This window comes from Antechinus flavipes, chromosome 3 (assembly GCF_016432865.1).
Source record: "Antechinus flavipes isolate AdamAnt ecotype Samford, QLD, Australia chromosome 3, AdamAnt_v2, whole genome shotgun sequence".
NCBI lineage: Eukaryota > Metazoa > Chordata > Mammalia > Dasyuromorphia > Dasyuridae > Antechinus > Antechinus flavipes.
Genome location: NC_067400.1, coordinates 334,553,346 through 334,571,765, shown reverse-complemented (window position 1 = coordinate 334,571,765; position 18,420 = coordinate 334,553,346). Strand labels below are relative to the sequence as shown.

Below are 18,420 nucleotides of genomic sequence, written 5' to 3'. Positions count from 1 at the left end.
AACTCTTCTGGATTATACCCTTTTTCTTAAATACTTATGCTATATTTAGAAGATCTTAGTCAACTATATCTTGAATGTATGTAAAGACTCTAATTAGCATAAAAATGCTAGCAAGTGATAACATGTAAGCTTTTAAGAAGAGAAACATTCAAGATAAATCTTCTAAAAAATGTACTCCAAAATGTAACCACAGAATATGCAAATATTTCTCAAAAATTTATTGATAGAAACTAGTGTATTCAAATGCAGCACTGAGCAAAAAAAATAAAAATAAAAATAAGAGTCTGGAATGCCAATAACACTAGAGAATCTCACTCAGATTACATTTCCTCTGATTTAACTAGCACCATTATTTCAAATATCAGAGATTAAATTAAAATCTTTTCTAAAAGTATAAAAAAACTACCACTATAAAAATTAAATTAATATTCTGATAATGAAGTTTTACCCCAAATATATCCTCAAAAATCAAATCAGATTTTACCATTTATAACTAACAAAAGTGGTTTAAAAACATATTCAATTCCACAGCTGGTCAAAAAAAATTACCCATTAATGCTATTTTTTGGTAATATGGTCATTGAAGATATCTGAAATTGACTTTTCATAAATCTCTGAATATCAAGAAAATACAGAAAATTAAAACTGGTACTATACCATTTCTAACACAAGTCTTAGAAAATATTTTTCTAGACTATAAAAATACTAAATCGCATATCAAAGTTTCAGCATATCCAGCTTTTGCTACAGCAGACAAATATTTAAAACACATTTAATGATCTTGTACCACAGTATTTTTTATCATCCTAAACATAAAATACCTTAACAATTTTGCTACTAGATTCATCCTGATTTAACAACCATTTCCCTCATATTCTATTGTAATTAGATAGTTATACCAAGATATATGTTGCTAGTAAAAGTACTGGAAAAACCAACATAAATTTCTTGGTATTCAAATTACTTCTACAAGTACAACCACATTAGAGAGCTGTGGGATATCCAATTTGGGAGTACTTCCATTTAAGTAGTACCTATATCTGCATGAGATTAAGAACTATTGTGGATGAGGTCTGTTGGTTATATATTATATAGTACCATGTTGTTCAAGAAAACAACATTCTGAATCAGCAACCCTAAACTTATCTACTCTAGCATAAAAAGGAAAATCATTTATTCCAAGCAACATCAATTTACAGCAGTGTACCTCTTTATCAATGAATTAGAAATGTACCAAGTTAATAAACTAGATCTTGTACCAAATTATGGCAAAATATTTGCTATTCAAGTCAATCCACCTATATGGTCCTAAATTGGAATTTCTAAGTTTTTTTCAAAGCAATATTGTCATACTTTTTGAATCAGAAATAACCAAAAGTGGTCATTTTCTGTACCAGCACAAATTTCATAAAATACAGACTGGTTTTCTTCTAAAATGTTTTTCGGTGACATGCATCATAATAACTAGTACTATTTAAGACTGAAAACATGTCCCTTTTGACAAAGTGAACAAAATCTTCAAGAGGGCACATAGGCTTGCTGGAATGCTTGTGGTGTTCCTGGCAAAAAGAGGTGTGGAATGTGACATCAACTCCATTATAAAGAATACGGATGAAATGATCAGTAGGTTTTTCTCCATCTTGCCATAGTTCAAAGACCAATCTGGCCGCAAATCTTGGAAACCTGGCTTCAGTAATACCCAAGGCACTGAGAACTGGTGACAAAGTGACATCATGAGCAGAATAAAGAACAAAAATCTCTTCCTTCCTGCCTTCTGCAATACGCAGCATACGGTTGACCGTCTGGTTAAGTACAGGATGAGAGGCCAGTAGGGCATACTTGAAATAAAGTTTCCTTTCACGTCTCTCTTTCTCATCTTCTATCTGATGTGTCTTGATAACTTTAAAATGCTCTATATCGATACAGCCATTTTTGGTACAAGGGAAACTGACATTGTGGCAAAAGTGGCAAAGCATAGAATCTATGGGATTAGCAGCTCTTAGCTGCCTTGTGGGAATCCCCACTATTTTTGCCATTTCCACATAAGTGTTCTCTAATTGGTTGTTTTTAACACGTAAGAGGTACTGACGACGTTGTTCCTTTTCTAGATATTGATTTCTCATTGGGCAATCACAACTTCCAGAGCAGAAGATAGTACTCCACTGGTGCCTAAAGTTAATTTTCTTCCAGTCAAAATCTGGGAGAAGACTATAGAGCAAGGCCAGTCCACTCTGGAGAGTTCGACTTTTTCCAGTTGTCTCTAAGTAAAGATGCTTTGTAGTCCAATCTTTTGGAAGGAGTTTGTGTTTCTTTAAATAAATGTCTCGTAACAACTGTCCATTCTTCAAATGCTGAACAACACCTAATAAAAATGACCACAAAAATTTTCTTGAGTACAACAGCTGAAGGAAAGTATATAAAACAATATATAAAGGAGAACAGTTTATAGAATGAGTTTACAAAAGCTTAATCAATCTTAAATTCTATATTTTTTAGTGAATGTAAAATAGAAATATTTAAATCCAACTCAAATGTGCAAACTGGAAGACTATCATCAATTCATAAAAGAAACTTTCATGCAAATTTATGTATCAAAAATGACACAGAGATATATGACCTCCACTTATGGAGGAATGTGATAATGCATGTTCCACACCTGCTTTTCCTAGACAGCAAATGTCTACTCATTTTCCCCAAACTCCCAAGGGAACTGTCACTGGTTATTATCTTTATTATTCTGGGAACTTCCTAAGAGGATGAGAATCAGCTACCACATATAGACAACTGGCTGCCAAATCTTTAATTAGAAAGGACAAAGGGATGACTTTTTCTTCTCCATTAGCAAGTATTCTTCAGTTTTTAGAGGAGAATGGAGCTTCAACTTGCTCAGTAAATTCCTTCAATCAAATCCTAAATAAATTTTTAAAATCTATTCATCTGCTACTACTCCCTAATTTGTTAATCTCCCTTTTTGGTCTCACTTGACCTTCCCATTCCTGAGCTGGTGGAAACAAACTTCTGTCTCAAGAGAAATAATTTAAACTCTTAAAGACCCTTTCATTTTAGTAAAAAAGATAGGGTACTATAAAATTCCAAAACCTGCAGATTTCACTAAACAATACCTAATAGTGAAATGTGACGCTGTTAATGAAAAATTGCACACAAATTTCATAAAGCTATATGGCTATGCAGAAAAGAAGGGGTTAAGTTTTAATGTAAGCATGTACAAGGTAAAATATTTAAGGAAAAATAAGCCAAACTAAGTTTATATAATTACTGCCTCTAATCTAACAGGTACAATCAAAAGAAGAGGTCATGGAATCATTAAGTTGATATACTCAGGGAGAAATATAAAATGTACTACTGACTATAACCAAAAAAAGACAATATGCTAGGCATCCTCAGGGGTAAAAACAAAAAACAAATGCATATGTTACCTCTACATAAAACTATGAGCACAGAAGATACTCAGAATACAAATCTCAAAAAAAAGGCAATAAAGTTAGAAAAGAGAAAGTAAATTTCTAAACTATGTGTGGAAACTCTTAAGAACAGGTAAGCTAAGAAAAATTCATAACTCTTCATTCTATATATTGGTGAAATTCATGAACTCAAGTGCATAGATATGTTAAAAGTAACTTTTAAAAGATGCTTTTATTACCTTATTACCACAGTTTATATCTTCCTCAGCACTTATGATTTACAGTTAATTTTGCACATGCAATAACTTCGACTAGATTGAGCTCCACATGAAAGAAGGAATTCTGTCTTATCTAAATTTCATCTCTTTTTAAGTGAATAACACAATCGTCTACATATAATAGGCACTTAACAAATGTTTTCTGAATTAATAAATCTTAAAATATTATAACAGACCTCGAAGCTTAAAAAAGAAAAAAACAATATTTTTTTCTATCAAAAAAGAAAATCTTGTTTTACAGTGAAATATAAACTTAAGGAACCTGTTAGCTACAGAAGCAGAATGGAACATCACATGGAGGAAAGGATTGCTTCTCATTTTGTCTTCTTATTCCCCAGAGCCTAAAGTAGTGCATTATACATAGAAGACACTTAATAAATGTTATTGAATTAAACTGAATTTCAAAAAGCAGGGCAGATTTAAAATATAAGTGATATGAACATCTATATCAATACATTTTTGATAAATTCTTTGATCCATAATTAACTAAAGGGACTTAGAAATAAATGTTCAAAGCATATCCTTAAACATTTGAAGCTGAGGCTGAGTTCATAAAGAAAACTGTACTCTCTTACATTATCTTCCTCTTGAAGATATTTTGCAGAGACCAACTATATATATCCAACCACTTATCAGGACTACTGATTTGATGCACTATGACAATTCTTTTGTTTAGTGCTTAATTGTTTCTCTAAGCATATTAAAGAAGTAACGTTGGGTTCTCAAAAGTTATGCCTAAAAAAGCACTAGATATGAAAGGTCCCATACCAAGGTGAAAAATCTTAGAATAATAATTCAGTGATTGTGTATATCTGTTGTTTGAGGACCAGTCTAGCTAAATTTGGAGAGGCACATCACCTCCATGAAAACAGTTAACTCTAGAAAACTATATACTATTAGGAGAGTATCCAGAACTACAATAGATCCTTGAAGTACTGAAGTAAAATTAATTCATGCTTCACTTGTCCTATGTGATGTGGTAGATGAGAAGGTTGATCTTTTCAAATTTGCTTCAATTAATGAATGCTAGTTAGTTACCACTAGGATTAATGAAGCAAAAAACTGATGACAGCCAATAGCAATAGCTAACATTTACATAAAATTTACATATGTTATCTCATTTAGTCATAATGTCTCCAAACAAGCATTCTGTAAATTGAAGCTACATGCAAGGCAACAGATTTCAAAAGAAAATAACTCTTTAATCGTGTAAAACATGACCAGAAAACAAGGGGACAAGGATTTTTCTGAGGAAAAATCCATTCTTGAGAAATTCAAAAGAACAAAGAAGAAACTTGCCTGTCTGTGTGAGTTCTCCCATTTCACACAATGAATGACTAGGATAAAGAGGCAGAGTACTAAGAGTGCCTTCCATGAAGACTTCAGATGCTTTTGACATATGATTGATGAAAGCTTCAAGTTTAGGATGGTTTGGTTTCCTAAAATGGACAAACCAAAATACAATCTAATCCAATAAATGCTTAATAAAATAACAATAAAAACTATGATAAAAATTGAATGGTTTATAGTAAGCAAATATATTGTTCAAAGCTAGATGTTTTTTCATACTTACAGTCTCTCTTCATAAATATTTTTAGTCTACATTTAAGAAAAATGAGCTTCAGATCAACAAATGCATAATAGGCAAGCAGTTTGGGGTATAGTAAGGTCCTGAGGCTTTGTCACTAACTCTTACCCACCAACCACATTTAAAGATCAAGAGGTAAAAACTGATCTCAAGAATAAAGGGTAATAACCCTAAGCATTTCTCAGAGAATCAAACAAAAACTTGAGTTTGTCATGTATAATGTACTGATCACTGGATTTTAATATTAAAATTTGATCATTTGACCATTTACACTCATCAATAAAATTGTCATTCTTCAAGTCTCAGCTTGAGTGCTTTATCTGCTATTTAAAGTTTTCTTTGGAAAGTTCAGATTACACTCATCTTTTCCTTTAACTTCTATTATACATATTTGTTGTACTTTATAATTTAGCACTTTATTATACGCTCCTACTTTTTAATTGTTTCACATGTCTTGCCTTCATATGAAGATGAAAATTCAACTTTATATTTCCTTTAAAGAATGGTAATATTTAACTCAGCTTGTTATAAATCAAACAACAAACAAATGAATGTAGAGCTATAAAGGAAATTTACAATTGTTAAGCAAAATATATTTGCACATCATTTGTTTCTTTGTGTCAATTGAGCAGTATAGACAAAAACTGTTATAGGAGTTCAAAGGAGTAAGAAAGGCATGGAAAGTAAGCTGGAGTGATCTAGAAAAGTTCCATGTATGAATGAGATTAGAGCGAGGCCTTGCAAGATGAAAGGATTTAGACAGATTGGAATGACAGGGAAATTATTCTATACAATAAGAATGCCATGAACAAAGCCTGAAAGGTAGGAATATGCTAGTCATGTTCAGGTGACAGTACAGGATTTAACTGGGAAGTGGGGGGAAATAAAGTTAGCAACACTGTGGATAGATTGTAGGGGGCACTGAATGCCATGCCAAGGAGCTTAGATTGAGTCACTGGAGATTTCTCAGCAGGCATATGAGATGATGAAAGCAGTATTTTTAAAGAATTAACCTTGTAGTGAATAGAAGCATATGATAAGCACTTCACTTCCATGATTAAAGCTAAAGCATTTTGCCATGTTTATATCACATTTAAACGCACCTTGAATCAAACCACTGGTTGGCCAAGAAAAAGAAAAAGAACCAGTATAAAACCTTAAGTTTTAATCTCGCAGTGTATTAATATAAAATTAATTTTAAAAGTAAAATATTTAGTAAGCAATTTCCCTAATTAGTGAAATAATATAAGAATATATACATACTTCCCAACTGACTCCTAAATGATGACGTTTACTTAATAAGAAAAAGAGGGAAATTAACTGTTAGGTTATACAAGAAACGATAAGGAAAAAAGGCAAAAAACAAAACACTGTAACAACAAACTCACCACTTGAGCTCTATTAACAGTGACATTTTAAATGAATGTAATCTTTGCTCTAAATATGCTAAAATGACTTCAGTAAATTCACACAAAAAAATAAATCTCAAAATTTTACTTTGTAAAGGTACATCTTAAAATTATACTGTGCTAAATCTGGTATACTCTAACACAAAATGCTGTTATTCTAAATACTAGAGGATACATAATGTTTTTCACTAGAGCACAAGAAATAATTTTTTTTCACAAAGCTTAATACATATAAATGTATGCAATCTGGAAATTAATCTTTTTCATAAAATGAAAATAAAATTGATAATACTTATCTTCATAAACTATAGGTTACCCTTTAAGACACAGAAAACACTTCTTTCAATATCTCAGGATTCTGATTCAGAATCTAAGCAAAAGTTTTGTGAATGTTATCTGAGAATTAAACTTAAAATATATAACTAAAGACAGTTACAAGAAACAGTTTCCTAGATTCTCCATGTTTTCAGTGTGACTATTCATAAATACTCTTTCATATTAAAAATAAATTAAAAACCTGGTAGGTTTTTTTTTCTATAAGCAGTAGTTTGTGATCTTAGCTATTATCTCCACATAAAGGAAATACATATTCAGAAATTTTTACCTATAAAATTATTACTTAATGTTTCAAAGATCTATGACTTCACTGGTGTAGGTACTTCTTTCATTTACACAGATCCTGATGCCTCCACAAATATAGTAAATGTTCTTTAAGATATTGCCAAGAAAAAATAAAAATCATCAATTTATGGGTAACCTGGTGATAAATCTCTGAATTTAACGAGGCTAATCTCCAGAGCAGAGACATCCAGTAATCAAAGACTTTCCAGCTTGGTATAGAACTTATGAGAGCTGCTATTAGCATAACCTAAAATAAGTCAAGGCCACTATTAACCTCTCAATAAAATATCAAATTAGAACTTCAGTGGAAGAAGCAATTAATAAAGTATTTATCAGAAAAAGCTTCTTTCTCATTCAAATTTTAATCTGTTATACAGGTATTAGTAGATCTGATAAAGACAGGGACAAATAAAAAATCATTTCATCCTAATTTAACTATATAATTGTCCTTTTCTTAAAAAATAGTTAATAAAACTAAGTACTTAATATATCCTCTACAGATAAAACTCAGGCATCATACTTTTGGCTTAAACCTTAAAATTACAATTAAGTTTTTGGCATTTTGGCATATGAAAATAAATACTTCTTCAATAAAAATATACCTAACTTTGGACTCATCAGAAAATTTTATGCATGCTGAATACTGAAAGTAATAAAAATGTTAAATTCTTACAAACTTCAAGGAACTGGTCTCATTTTCTTAATTTACTCTTGAGTATCTATTCATATCATAAATGTTAATGCATAAAGCTTAATATAGGACCTATTTTGCATACCCATTCAAAAGTCAACAATACAGTAGTATAAACTGTATAAGTAATAAGTTATTCACTAGAATACTAAAAAAAAAAGTAGTCTTATCAGAAAATAAATTCAAATAACTCAAATTGGAATTTAAATTAAGTAATGCTGATGCATGAAAATTCATGGAATGACAGTTCAAAAGTAAAAAAATGGAGGCAGCAAGGTGGTACAATGTTTTGATAAAGCACCAGCCCTGAAGTCAGGAGGACCTGAGTTCAAATTTGACTTCAGGTACTTAACACTTCCTATTGCCTCAGGAAAAAAAATTTTTTTTAATTTTAAAGAGTAAAAAGAAAAATAAAAAAAAACATTCTATTAACTTTGAAAATTTTTTTCTATAAAATTTTAAAATCAATTAATATTCTTCTATTTTAGTTTCGAGAGATAATTTGATTCCATTCAATGAGTAGCTACTATATCTAGGCATTTTGTAAGATACAAAATGAGCACATGAAAAAAGGTGGATAAAAAACCACAAAGTCAGTTCTATAACACAGCAATTTGGATGTGGAAAACAAACTGAACTGAAACAGTTGTACAAGCCCTAATCGTACAAGCAGATTCAAATATGACCCTAAGAAGTAATCAGCATAAGTTGGTAATTATATGACAGTTCAGGCCACTGAAGAGAGATACAAGCTCCAATTTAGGTCAAAGAGTGTCTATACAAACAGGTATAGGTGACCAAAAGAATTCACTTGATACCAGATTAATTCTGTTGGCCTATATGAACCCAGATCAAGTAGGAGCCTTTCTCCTGATCTTTTGATTAGGTAAATGACATATTCCTACTATATAATTTAAACGAAATTTAAAAGAACATTGTTAATATTTTAGAAATAAAATCTATTGCCTTATTAGTTGCCTTAAGGAAACTTCTGGTAAAGAAATTATTTATCAATGGCACTTGCTCAGCAATTTATAGTCTTGAAAGAAATGGGGGTGGGGGCTGAGAAATGAAATGATGGGTCACAGTCAGATAGCTAGTATGTGTTAGAAGCAGAACTTGTATCCAAGTCTTCATTTCACCATGACCAGCCCTCTAACCACATGACCATATTGTCTCTTATGGATATTACATATTTCTAAATACATCCTTGTCATCTCATACTTTTTCTTGTGGTTAGCTACCATTATAATTTTAAGATCTTAGAATTTCCAGATTCATATTTTCCATTTCCTATTTTGATATTCTTTCCATTTATACATCTTTACTAAAAATGAAAGATATCATGGCTGGGCATAGTTGGGCATGACAACATCATGGACCTAGAGTTAGGATTTTATTTTACAGATAAGGAAACCAAGGCCTGTCAAAGTCACATGTGCAGTAAACTTCAGAGGTAATATTTGAACCCAGGCCTCTAGACTACACAACAAATATGTTCTTTCCATTGTGCCATATTCCATCCAAAAGAGACAATGAATGAGACAAGTGTCTCTGCCCTCAAGAAATTTATAACCTAAATTTAAATTTGGGGGCCCAACGCAATCAGGGTTAAGTAACTTGCCCAGAGTCAAGTATCAAATGTCTGAGTCCAGATTTAAACTCAGGAGAACTTGAATCCTCTGGATTCTAGGGATAATGCTCTATCCACTATGCCACCTAGCTGTCACAATAACCTAAATTTATTTTTAAAAACCACAATAATCATTCATATTTTTAAAAATAGAATCCTAAAGAATGTTACCTCTTTAATTTTGAAAATTAAAATGTGTAAACAAAGGACAAGCAACAGCTGGTGGTATGAAACAAATGAAACAACATGTTAGTTTCAAAAATAATTATAATCATGGAAAAGATTTGTTAAATGCAGCTTACCTGTTAGCAACCAAAGTACAGTCAATTTCTGGTCGCTTTGTTTTAGGAATGGCATAAAGTGGGTATCTGTCTCCATGACGAATTAACACATGAACAGAAACTAACTTGAAATAATAAGGTGCATGACCTACAGAATAAGAAATGTATAGTTTAAATATTAGTTTTGGGAACAATATTAAGATATACTAGGTTTTGTATGAATACTTTAATACAAAAAGATATTCCTTTAAAAAACTGTGTACAGAGCAAAATTCTACTTATCAATATAAAACACTAATTTCCATGAAACATATTGGGGCATATTCCTACATTTTAAAAGATTTTGAACTTTAAGATAACCAAGCTGTAAGGCTGAGTACACTTATTCCTGCTATCATTTTGCCCTGACCCGCCCCTCCCCATCCAAGTATTTTAAACCTATAACTCTTTATTTCAAAGTAGTTCTAAGGGAAAAAAAAACTATTTATTGTAGATACTGAATTTGTTATACAATATTGCAAAAACCTACCTTCTGCACTACGTTCAGTAATGCTTGGAATATTGCAGTAAATACGAGCTTCATGAATAGGGTTAACAACAGGAGGTTCAGTCAATGGATCAGGCATTATTCTCTTGCGATTTTTACCATTCATTCCATTTTTGACTGGTGTTACTGGTGTTAGGTGGACTAAAAAAAAAATTCAATGTAATTAAGTAGTTGCATGAATATAATTGTACAATGTAATTCTGAATTTCACATTTAATTTTTTTTCTGAATTACATTGCATTTAGTTAAGTGAATTATTCTTGAAGCCACTTCAGTGTCAATTTCTTCAATGGAAATCTTTTTTATAACTTTTTCAACAGAATATTATATTTCTTCGATATGCTGAAAGCAAGGGTTGATATGTTTGGGAAGCTTTTGGTTTGGTTTGGGTTTTTTAAGGTAATTTTGTTTTTAACTATGTATTAAACAGAACGAATATATCTGAAAGTACTACTGATTGTAAGACACAAAAATTAACCACCTAGCCACAATTCCACACACATAACAGTAAAATAATCCATTAAATTTAGGCATGCAATCTCATGTTCAACTGAAATCCTTTGTTGAAATAGTTTAACAAAAGGATGTGCTTCAAATGAAATTGTTTGCCAAAACAGTTTTTGTTTAGCAGTTAGATGTACACAAGATTGACAAAGAGACCTGAGTTTCAATTGATAAATGATGGACAGAAGCAGCTACGCCCAAAGAAAGAACACTGGGAAACAAATGTGAACTATCTGCATTTTTGTTTTTCTTCCCGGGTTATTTTTACCTTCTGAATCCAATTCTCCCTGTGCAACAAGAGAACTGTTCAGTTCTTCAAACATATATTGTATCTAGGATATACTGCAACATATCTAACATATATAGGACTGCTTGCCATCTAGGGGAGGGGGTGGAGGGAAGGAGGGGAAAAATCGGAACAGAAACAAGTGCAAGGGATAATGTAAAAAAATTACCCTGGCATGGATTCTATCAATATAAAGTTATTATTAAATAAAATAAAATAAAATAAAATATTTTAAAAAAAAAAAAAGATGTACACAAGATGTAGCCATCATTTTTTTAAACTTCTGGACTAGATCCTGGAGATGATTAATTCTACTCCACAGAATACAATTGCAGAATGTTTTTTTAAAAAATCACAGAACTAGATGACATTTTTCTAATTTGCTGATAACATAATATGGAGCATAAAAATGAAGCCTCATTTTGACCAAGATAGGTTTAAATAAAATATATTATCTATAGTTTCTTCTCAGCACTTCCTATAACTCTATTATAGGACATCAGATCAGACACGTCAGCACAGTTTGTTCTTTACTGAATCCCTATATTTGCTTTCCAGTACCTTGTACTCATAGGTGATTTTTTTTCCATTTAGTACCAATTCTTTACTACCAATATCTAATAAAACAAATAGGTACTAGATTATGCTTTAGTCTATAAATCTAAACTAAGAGATAATATGATAATTCGTGTCAGTATCTTTCTCAGCATTAAAATTAAAGGAAATGTCCAAAGTCACCATAATTGAGGCTTCTGACACATTGAGGGAATTCTTTCTGGGGATTTATAATAAGAGATAAAGCAGTAACACAAAATAAGAACAGAAGGAAGTGAAATGAAGAAGCGGAGATAATAGTCAAATCAAAAGATCTACTTAAAATATCAAAGAAGCCCCAAATCAAAATACTCAAGATAACTAAGGTAACTCAGTAGCAATAAAGGCAATGAACAATTCTATTTGTCAGAAGATTTCTCTCAGGGCTGCCCTAAAAAAAATATTCTAGATACGTTACTATAACTGCTAATGACAATAATAATAATAATAATAACACCTTGCAATTACATAGCCCTTTACAAATATTTTCTCATCTGATCACCACAAAAAACCCTGGAAGTGCTCAGGTAAATTCAGAATTTCTGAATTTAAGCAATCTACACTGTTAGCCTCTTTCTATATCAGGGATTACAGGCATGTGTCTACCATACATGATGTTTTCTTTTTTTTTTTTTTTAAAGCAAGCTTTACATAAGAGTCATGATTTCACATATAATCCCCATTTTCTATTATACTTTCAATGTTCTTTTTTTGATGTTTGATAAGTTCAGAATAAAAAATAAATTTAAAATAATGATATTAAATTAAAAAGAAGAGTCAGATTTCAGAGATCATTTTGGTGACTGTGACCTATTAGTCTATGAAAAATCATCATCAGGAAGAGCAGACAAAAAGGAAATGAGGAAAAATAAAGTATTATCATTCATGGAATGAAGTCAATCATAAGCAAATATGCTTGTAATCTCTGTGTAAAAACTTCAAATATCTTACAATTTTGCTTTAAAAAAGATTTTCCTTCCTCCCTAAATGCTTACTGCTTACCACATTCAGCCAGTCTCTCCCAAAAATCAAACTCAAATCTACTCACTGCTACTTCCTGAGGTTCTGTGCTATCTATATTGGTCAAGTAAGCAATATTCTCATTTCTTAGTTCCCTTACTCCCTCCAACTATAATATATTATTCCTGTATATTCCCATTTCAGGATCAAAGGATTAGCACTGAAGCAACTCTCCTCTGTTGGTTCTCAATAATAAATCAATTGATATTTATCAAGCTCTTTGTGCTAAGCACAATGATAACCTCAGGACTAACATACATACACACACACACACACACACACACACACACACACACACACACGCAAAAAGGCAAATGACAGTCCCTTCCCTCAAGAATCTTGAAATCTAAGAGAAGAGACAATATGAAACCAAATACATACAAAGTTATATACAGAATAAATAGGAAATCATTAACAAGGGGAAAACATTATAATTAAGAGGGGCTGGGAAAGGATTCCTATGGAATACAGGATTTTAATTGGGAAGAATCCAAAAAAGGTCATTTGTTGTGATGTAAACTCTCCCCCTGATCTTTTGGGGGGAAGGCTTGGAAAGGCCCTGAATCAAAACCCCTCTTGGCTTTTGGGAGAGGCCCTACCTTCCTGCTTATAAGACAAACTCCCAGATAAATAATGTCCTATGATTCAATTGGAGATCTTGGCCTGGGGCATAATCACTACTCCTATTGATTCGAAAATTAGTTTTTCAAATTTCTCCCTAGCTTGGGGCAACAACAACAACAACAAAAAAAAAATCAATAAAATCAAAGCTGTGTGCCCAGACTTTTGCAAATAATCCTAATAGGATTTTGCCTGCTAAAAAACCTGTTTTCTTGTGTAATAAACTCATTTTTTGCCACAAACTTCTCCAATGCAAATTCTTTCGCAAAGAATCTGCAACATCAACCAGAGGATCTCTCAACCCTCATTTTTCACACCTCAACAGTTGGAACAGACGCAGTAAAGCATTCCAGGCTTATGGGAGAGCTAGAGAAAATGCCCAGAGCTAAGAGACAGATTGTTTTGTGTGTGGAACAGGCAAGAGGCCAATGTCACTGAACCAGAGAGTAAGTAGTGGGGAGGAAGGTGTAAGACTGAAAAGGTAGGAACAGACTAGGTTATGAGGGTTTTGGGTGCCAAACAGATCACTCTATATTTGATCCTGAGACAACAGGAAGTCAAAAGAGTTTTCTGAGTGTGGAGAAGAGTCATGTGACATGATTAGATCTATGCTTTGGAAAACCATTTTAATGAATGAATGGAGAACAGATTAGAATAGAGAGAGCTGAGGCAGGCAGACTTAAGAGCAGGCTATTACAATAGCCAAGGTGATGAAGGTCAGCCTAGGATGGTGGCAGTGGCAGGGGAGAAAGGGCAGCTTGTTGAAGAAATCTGGCAAAGGGGAAGTTGGTAGGCCTTGGGGTGGGGAGGGGGCAGCAGAGTGAGGAATCCAGGTTGGCTTGTAGGTTGTGAACCTAAACGGCTGAGAGAATGCTGTTGCCCTCCACAATAAAAAGGAAGGTAGGAGACAGGGAGGGCTCAGGGGAAAATATAATGAATTCCATTTTGGGCAAATCAAGAGAGTTTCATATTTCTGCAAGATATCCAGTTCAAGGTTCCTGAAAGACAGCTGCAGATAGAAACTGGAGAGTAGCAGAGACATTGCGATAGGATAACAGATTTGAGAATTTGAGAATTGAGATAGGAGATTAAATCTGTGGGAGCTGATGAGATCACCAAATGAAACTGTATCCATGGAGAAAAGGGTCCAGCTCAGGAGGGCACCTATGGTTAAAAGGCATGGTCTGGAAAAGAATGCAACAAAGGAGACAGAAAAGGAAGTATCAACAGTAGGAAGTGAATCAGGAGAGAATGGGATCCTAAAAATCTAGATAGAAGAGAATATCAAGGAAGAAAAAGTGAGCAACAGTATCAAAAGCTGCTGAGGGATCAAGTAGAATAAGGACTGAGAAAAGACCACTGGCATGGGCAACCAAGAGATCTTTAGTAACAACACAAATAGATTTCATACAATGCTATAATAAAAATTCTGACTAGTGACAATGGTTTTAATACCATTTTTTGAGTTTTATTCCTATTTGCACTAATGTCTTACACATAAATACAGTTTGCGAAGGTCAATTCTTTCAACATAATTAGAAAATGTTAACTATATAGAGAGAGCATCAATCTGCAAGTCTTAACCAAATAAATTAATATGCTTCAGTAAATCTATATAACTTTCTTTTAGGTAAAAATTAAAATGTAATTGATTATAATAATGCCTTGCACACAACAGGCACATAAGGTTCTCTGAAGTTTAATCTCAGTTTATTTAAAGGTAATCTATATATTCACCTACAATTAAAAACATTAACCAATCTTCCTTATCTAAGTTTGAAATATAGAAAGACTAAATATTAAATAAAATATTAAGCATGAAACTGGTACTTAATCACCTACAAGTAAAAAGCAGACACAAAACCAAAGCAGGTTCATGATGAATCTGTAAATCTCCGAAGTCTTTGCCATATACACAACTTTATTTTTAAATGTTCAATTCAATTTAAGCTATTATATTTTCAAGCAATGTTTAATTAAATCTGATGTTTTCTCCTAATAATAAATAACATATGCTTCTTACATATTCTTAATTTTGTTTCTAACAACAGAATTTAGAATTCAGCACCTGATTTATTAAGAACCTACTTAGCAGTAATGTTTTACCCACTCAAGAAGATAAAGAGCTTATATAACTGTCCAGTCCTGACATATAGTTCACAAACTAGAAAGGAGTTAACCTACAAAAACAGACAACTATAATTTGCAAAATTTCACGGTAATTGAAAAAAGTCCTTTATGAGATCTAAGAAAGATACTGGAAAAGAATACAACAAAGGAGACAGAAAAGAAGGTATCATAAGTAGGAAGTAAATCAGGAGAGAATGAGATCCTAAAAACCTAGATAGAAGAGAATATCAAGGAAGAAAATATAGTATTAAATAATGAAAGATGAAAGCAGAAATAGCAGCAATTCCATAATTCAAAATATTAAAACATAAAAATTTTAAAAATCATTTAAAGCTATAAAAGTATTTCTATTTGTTACTTCCCTATCAAAACATTAGTCCAAAAAATGGAGCAAAATCCATTTATTTTAAATAACACACTTGAAGACCAGTTCATAAAGAAAACCTATTTAATTAAATTTTTACTATTTACTTCCCTATACACAATACTTAGTATTTTGTGTGTAAACAAATCTAACTTATATAGAATCAGTAATTAGAGGATTTTTTAGGTTTACCTAGCAAAAAAAAAAAAAAAAAAAAAGCATATTTTATATCTCTTTACACCTCTACACAATCAAATATAATGTAAATGATTAAATATCTATAAACTTATGAAGTTCACCAGTGTACTTATTAAAAGAAAAATACTATTGAAAATAGAATGACTTTGTTGTATATTAAATAGCATCATGACTTCTCAAAATATCAGGAAAAAACATTAATATAGCAAAGAATATCATTTTAAAACACAAAACCAAATATATTATGTCTTATCATCATGTTATATTTGATTATACAATTTAAAAATATTTATGTTGTTAATTCACTACCTACAAATTAGTCAAAATAGTGATATAAAGTTCATTTAAAAAGTAGGAAGCCTAAAGAAAACATGCTTAATTAAACTTTCACAATCTAGTTTCTTATTCTATAGTTATAGTTATGTTATAGTATAAACACTCAATATTATCTAAGTAGATAAATCTAATTTCCACAATAATGGAGGAAAAATTAGTTTGCATAAAAGTTTACCTAAGAGCAGAAATGATGTAAAAATATCCATGTCTTAATTTCTGATTCCTCTGTATCACCAATAAATCCAAGAGAAAAAAGTGCTTGTACACAGGATAATTCACCCTGCAAAATGTGTCTATAAAAGTATGTCTTAAAATTGACTGTCCTAAAACAGAAGGTACTTTCAGTAGAGTTATATAAACAAACCAAGTAAGCCAATTCAATGACGTGGAAACCAACTCATGAAACAGAAATGGAGCAGATAAAATGAACCCTTATTCTAGCTTCTACCATTTAGTTAACCTGTCAACTTTTCAGACGAAAAATTGGAGTTGACTCTAAGAGTTCACTTCTCCAAGCAAAGACTGGAAAATTTTTGAATGAAAAGTTATAATAAACAAACCACTGAGTCACACACTGAAAGTGTCAAGTTTTATACTTTTAAATTCATTAATCAACTGTAGGTCCATTACTTTTTCTTTAAAAAAAATATTTTCAATAATTTTGTTATCAACAGTAACATTTCTTAAGCATCCATTATAAGTCTGCAAATTACATGAAGAAACTTGTTAAAAACTTACTTACCCAGACATTTCATCCAAAATTTGATTTCTCCCAAACTACACTTATATTCCTAGATTATGTTCTTTTTACAATCCCATTATGCTCTTTCCCATAATTCAATTTGCTTTGGAAATTTCACAACAATGAAATCACTCTAAACTGATTATAAAAAGGATGACATCTACCTATTAAAAGTTCCTCATTTATGGATGCCCATCAATTGGAGAATGGTTGGGTAAATTGTGGTATATGAATGTTATGGAATATTATTGTTCTGTAAGAAATCACCAGCAGGATGAATACAGAGAGGCTTGGAGAGACTTACATGAACTGATGCTAAGTGAAATGAGCAGAACCAAGAGATCATTATATACTTCAACAATGATACTGTATGAGGATGTATTCTGATGGAAGTGGATTTCTTCAACAAAGAGATCTAACTCAGTTTCAGTTGATCAATGATGGACAGGAGCAGCTAACCCAAAGAAAGAACACTGGGAAATGAATGTAAACTGTTTGCTTTTTTGTTTTTCTTCCCAGGTTATTTTTACCTTCTGAATCCAATTCTTCCTGTACAACAAGAGAACTGTTCGGTTCTGTACACATATATTGTATCTAGGATATACTGTGCCATACTTAACATGTATAAGACTGCTTCCCATTGAGGAGAGGGGGTGGACTGAGGGAGGGGAAAAGTTGGAACAGAAGTGAGTACAAGAGATAATATTGTAAAAAATTACCCAGGCATGGGTTCTGTCAATAAAAAGTTACAATTATGAAAAAAAATTTAAAAAATAAAAGTTCCTCATTTATATGTTTAATTCCAACAGTTTGGGTTACCTAAATGAACTAAATTATTGAGAAGCAAATAACAGTAAGATTCATGACTAAGATATAAAACATTTTGTCAAATATCAAAAAAAAAAAAAAAAAAAAAAGTAACAGATCCAGAAATAGGTAAAGTGGGAAAGGGATGATAGTCAATAAGGGCATTCCTAGTAAACCTTTGCAAGCAAAGTAAAGAGGTCACAATTGGCCAAAGGAGAGGGCATGGGAGGATGAACAATATACAACAATGTACAATAAAACAAAACTAATACTTATATATACACAAATTTTCCATTTTCATGTTATAAAAACAACAAAGAATTCAGATTTTCCATACTTCATTATTCC

The 18,420-nt window shown here is 31.8% G+C and overlaps 1 protein-coding gene across 1 annotated transcript in view; it reads right to left on the bottom strand.

Moving 5' to 3' along the window:
* Nucleotides 1-203: 203 nt before the first annotated feature.
* PXYLP1 (2-phosphoxylose phosphatase 1) overlaps nucleotides 204-18,420 on the bottom strand; it is a 61,288-nt gene continuing 43,071 nt past the window's right edge. The window contains exons 4-7 of the mRNA XM_051985658.1: nucleotides 10,453-10,611; nucleotides 9,945-10,071; nucleotides 5,000-5,139; nucleotides 204-2,362 (exon numbers count right to left, since the gene is read on the bottom strand). Of these exons, the coding sequence (XP_051841618.1) occupies nucleotides 1,431-2,362; nucleotides 5,000-5,139; nucleotides 9,945-10,071; nucleotides 10,453-10,611 (1,358 nt within the window). The 3' untranslated portion in view covers nucleotides 204-1,430. The remainder of the gene's footprint in view (nucleotides 2,363-4,999; nucleotides 5,140-9,944; nucleotides 10,072-10,452; nucleotides 10,612-18,420) is intronic.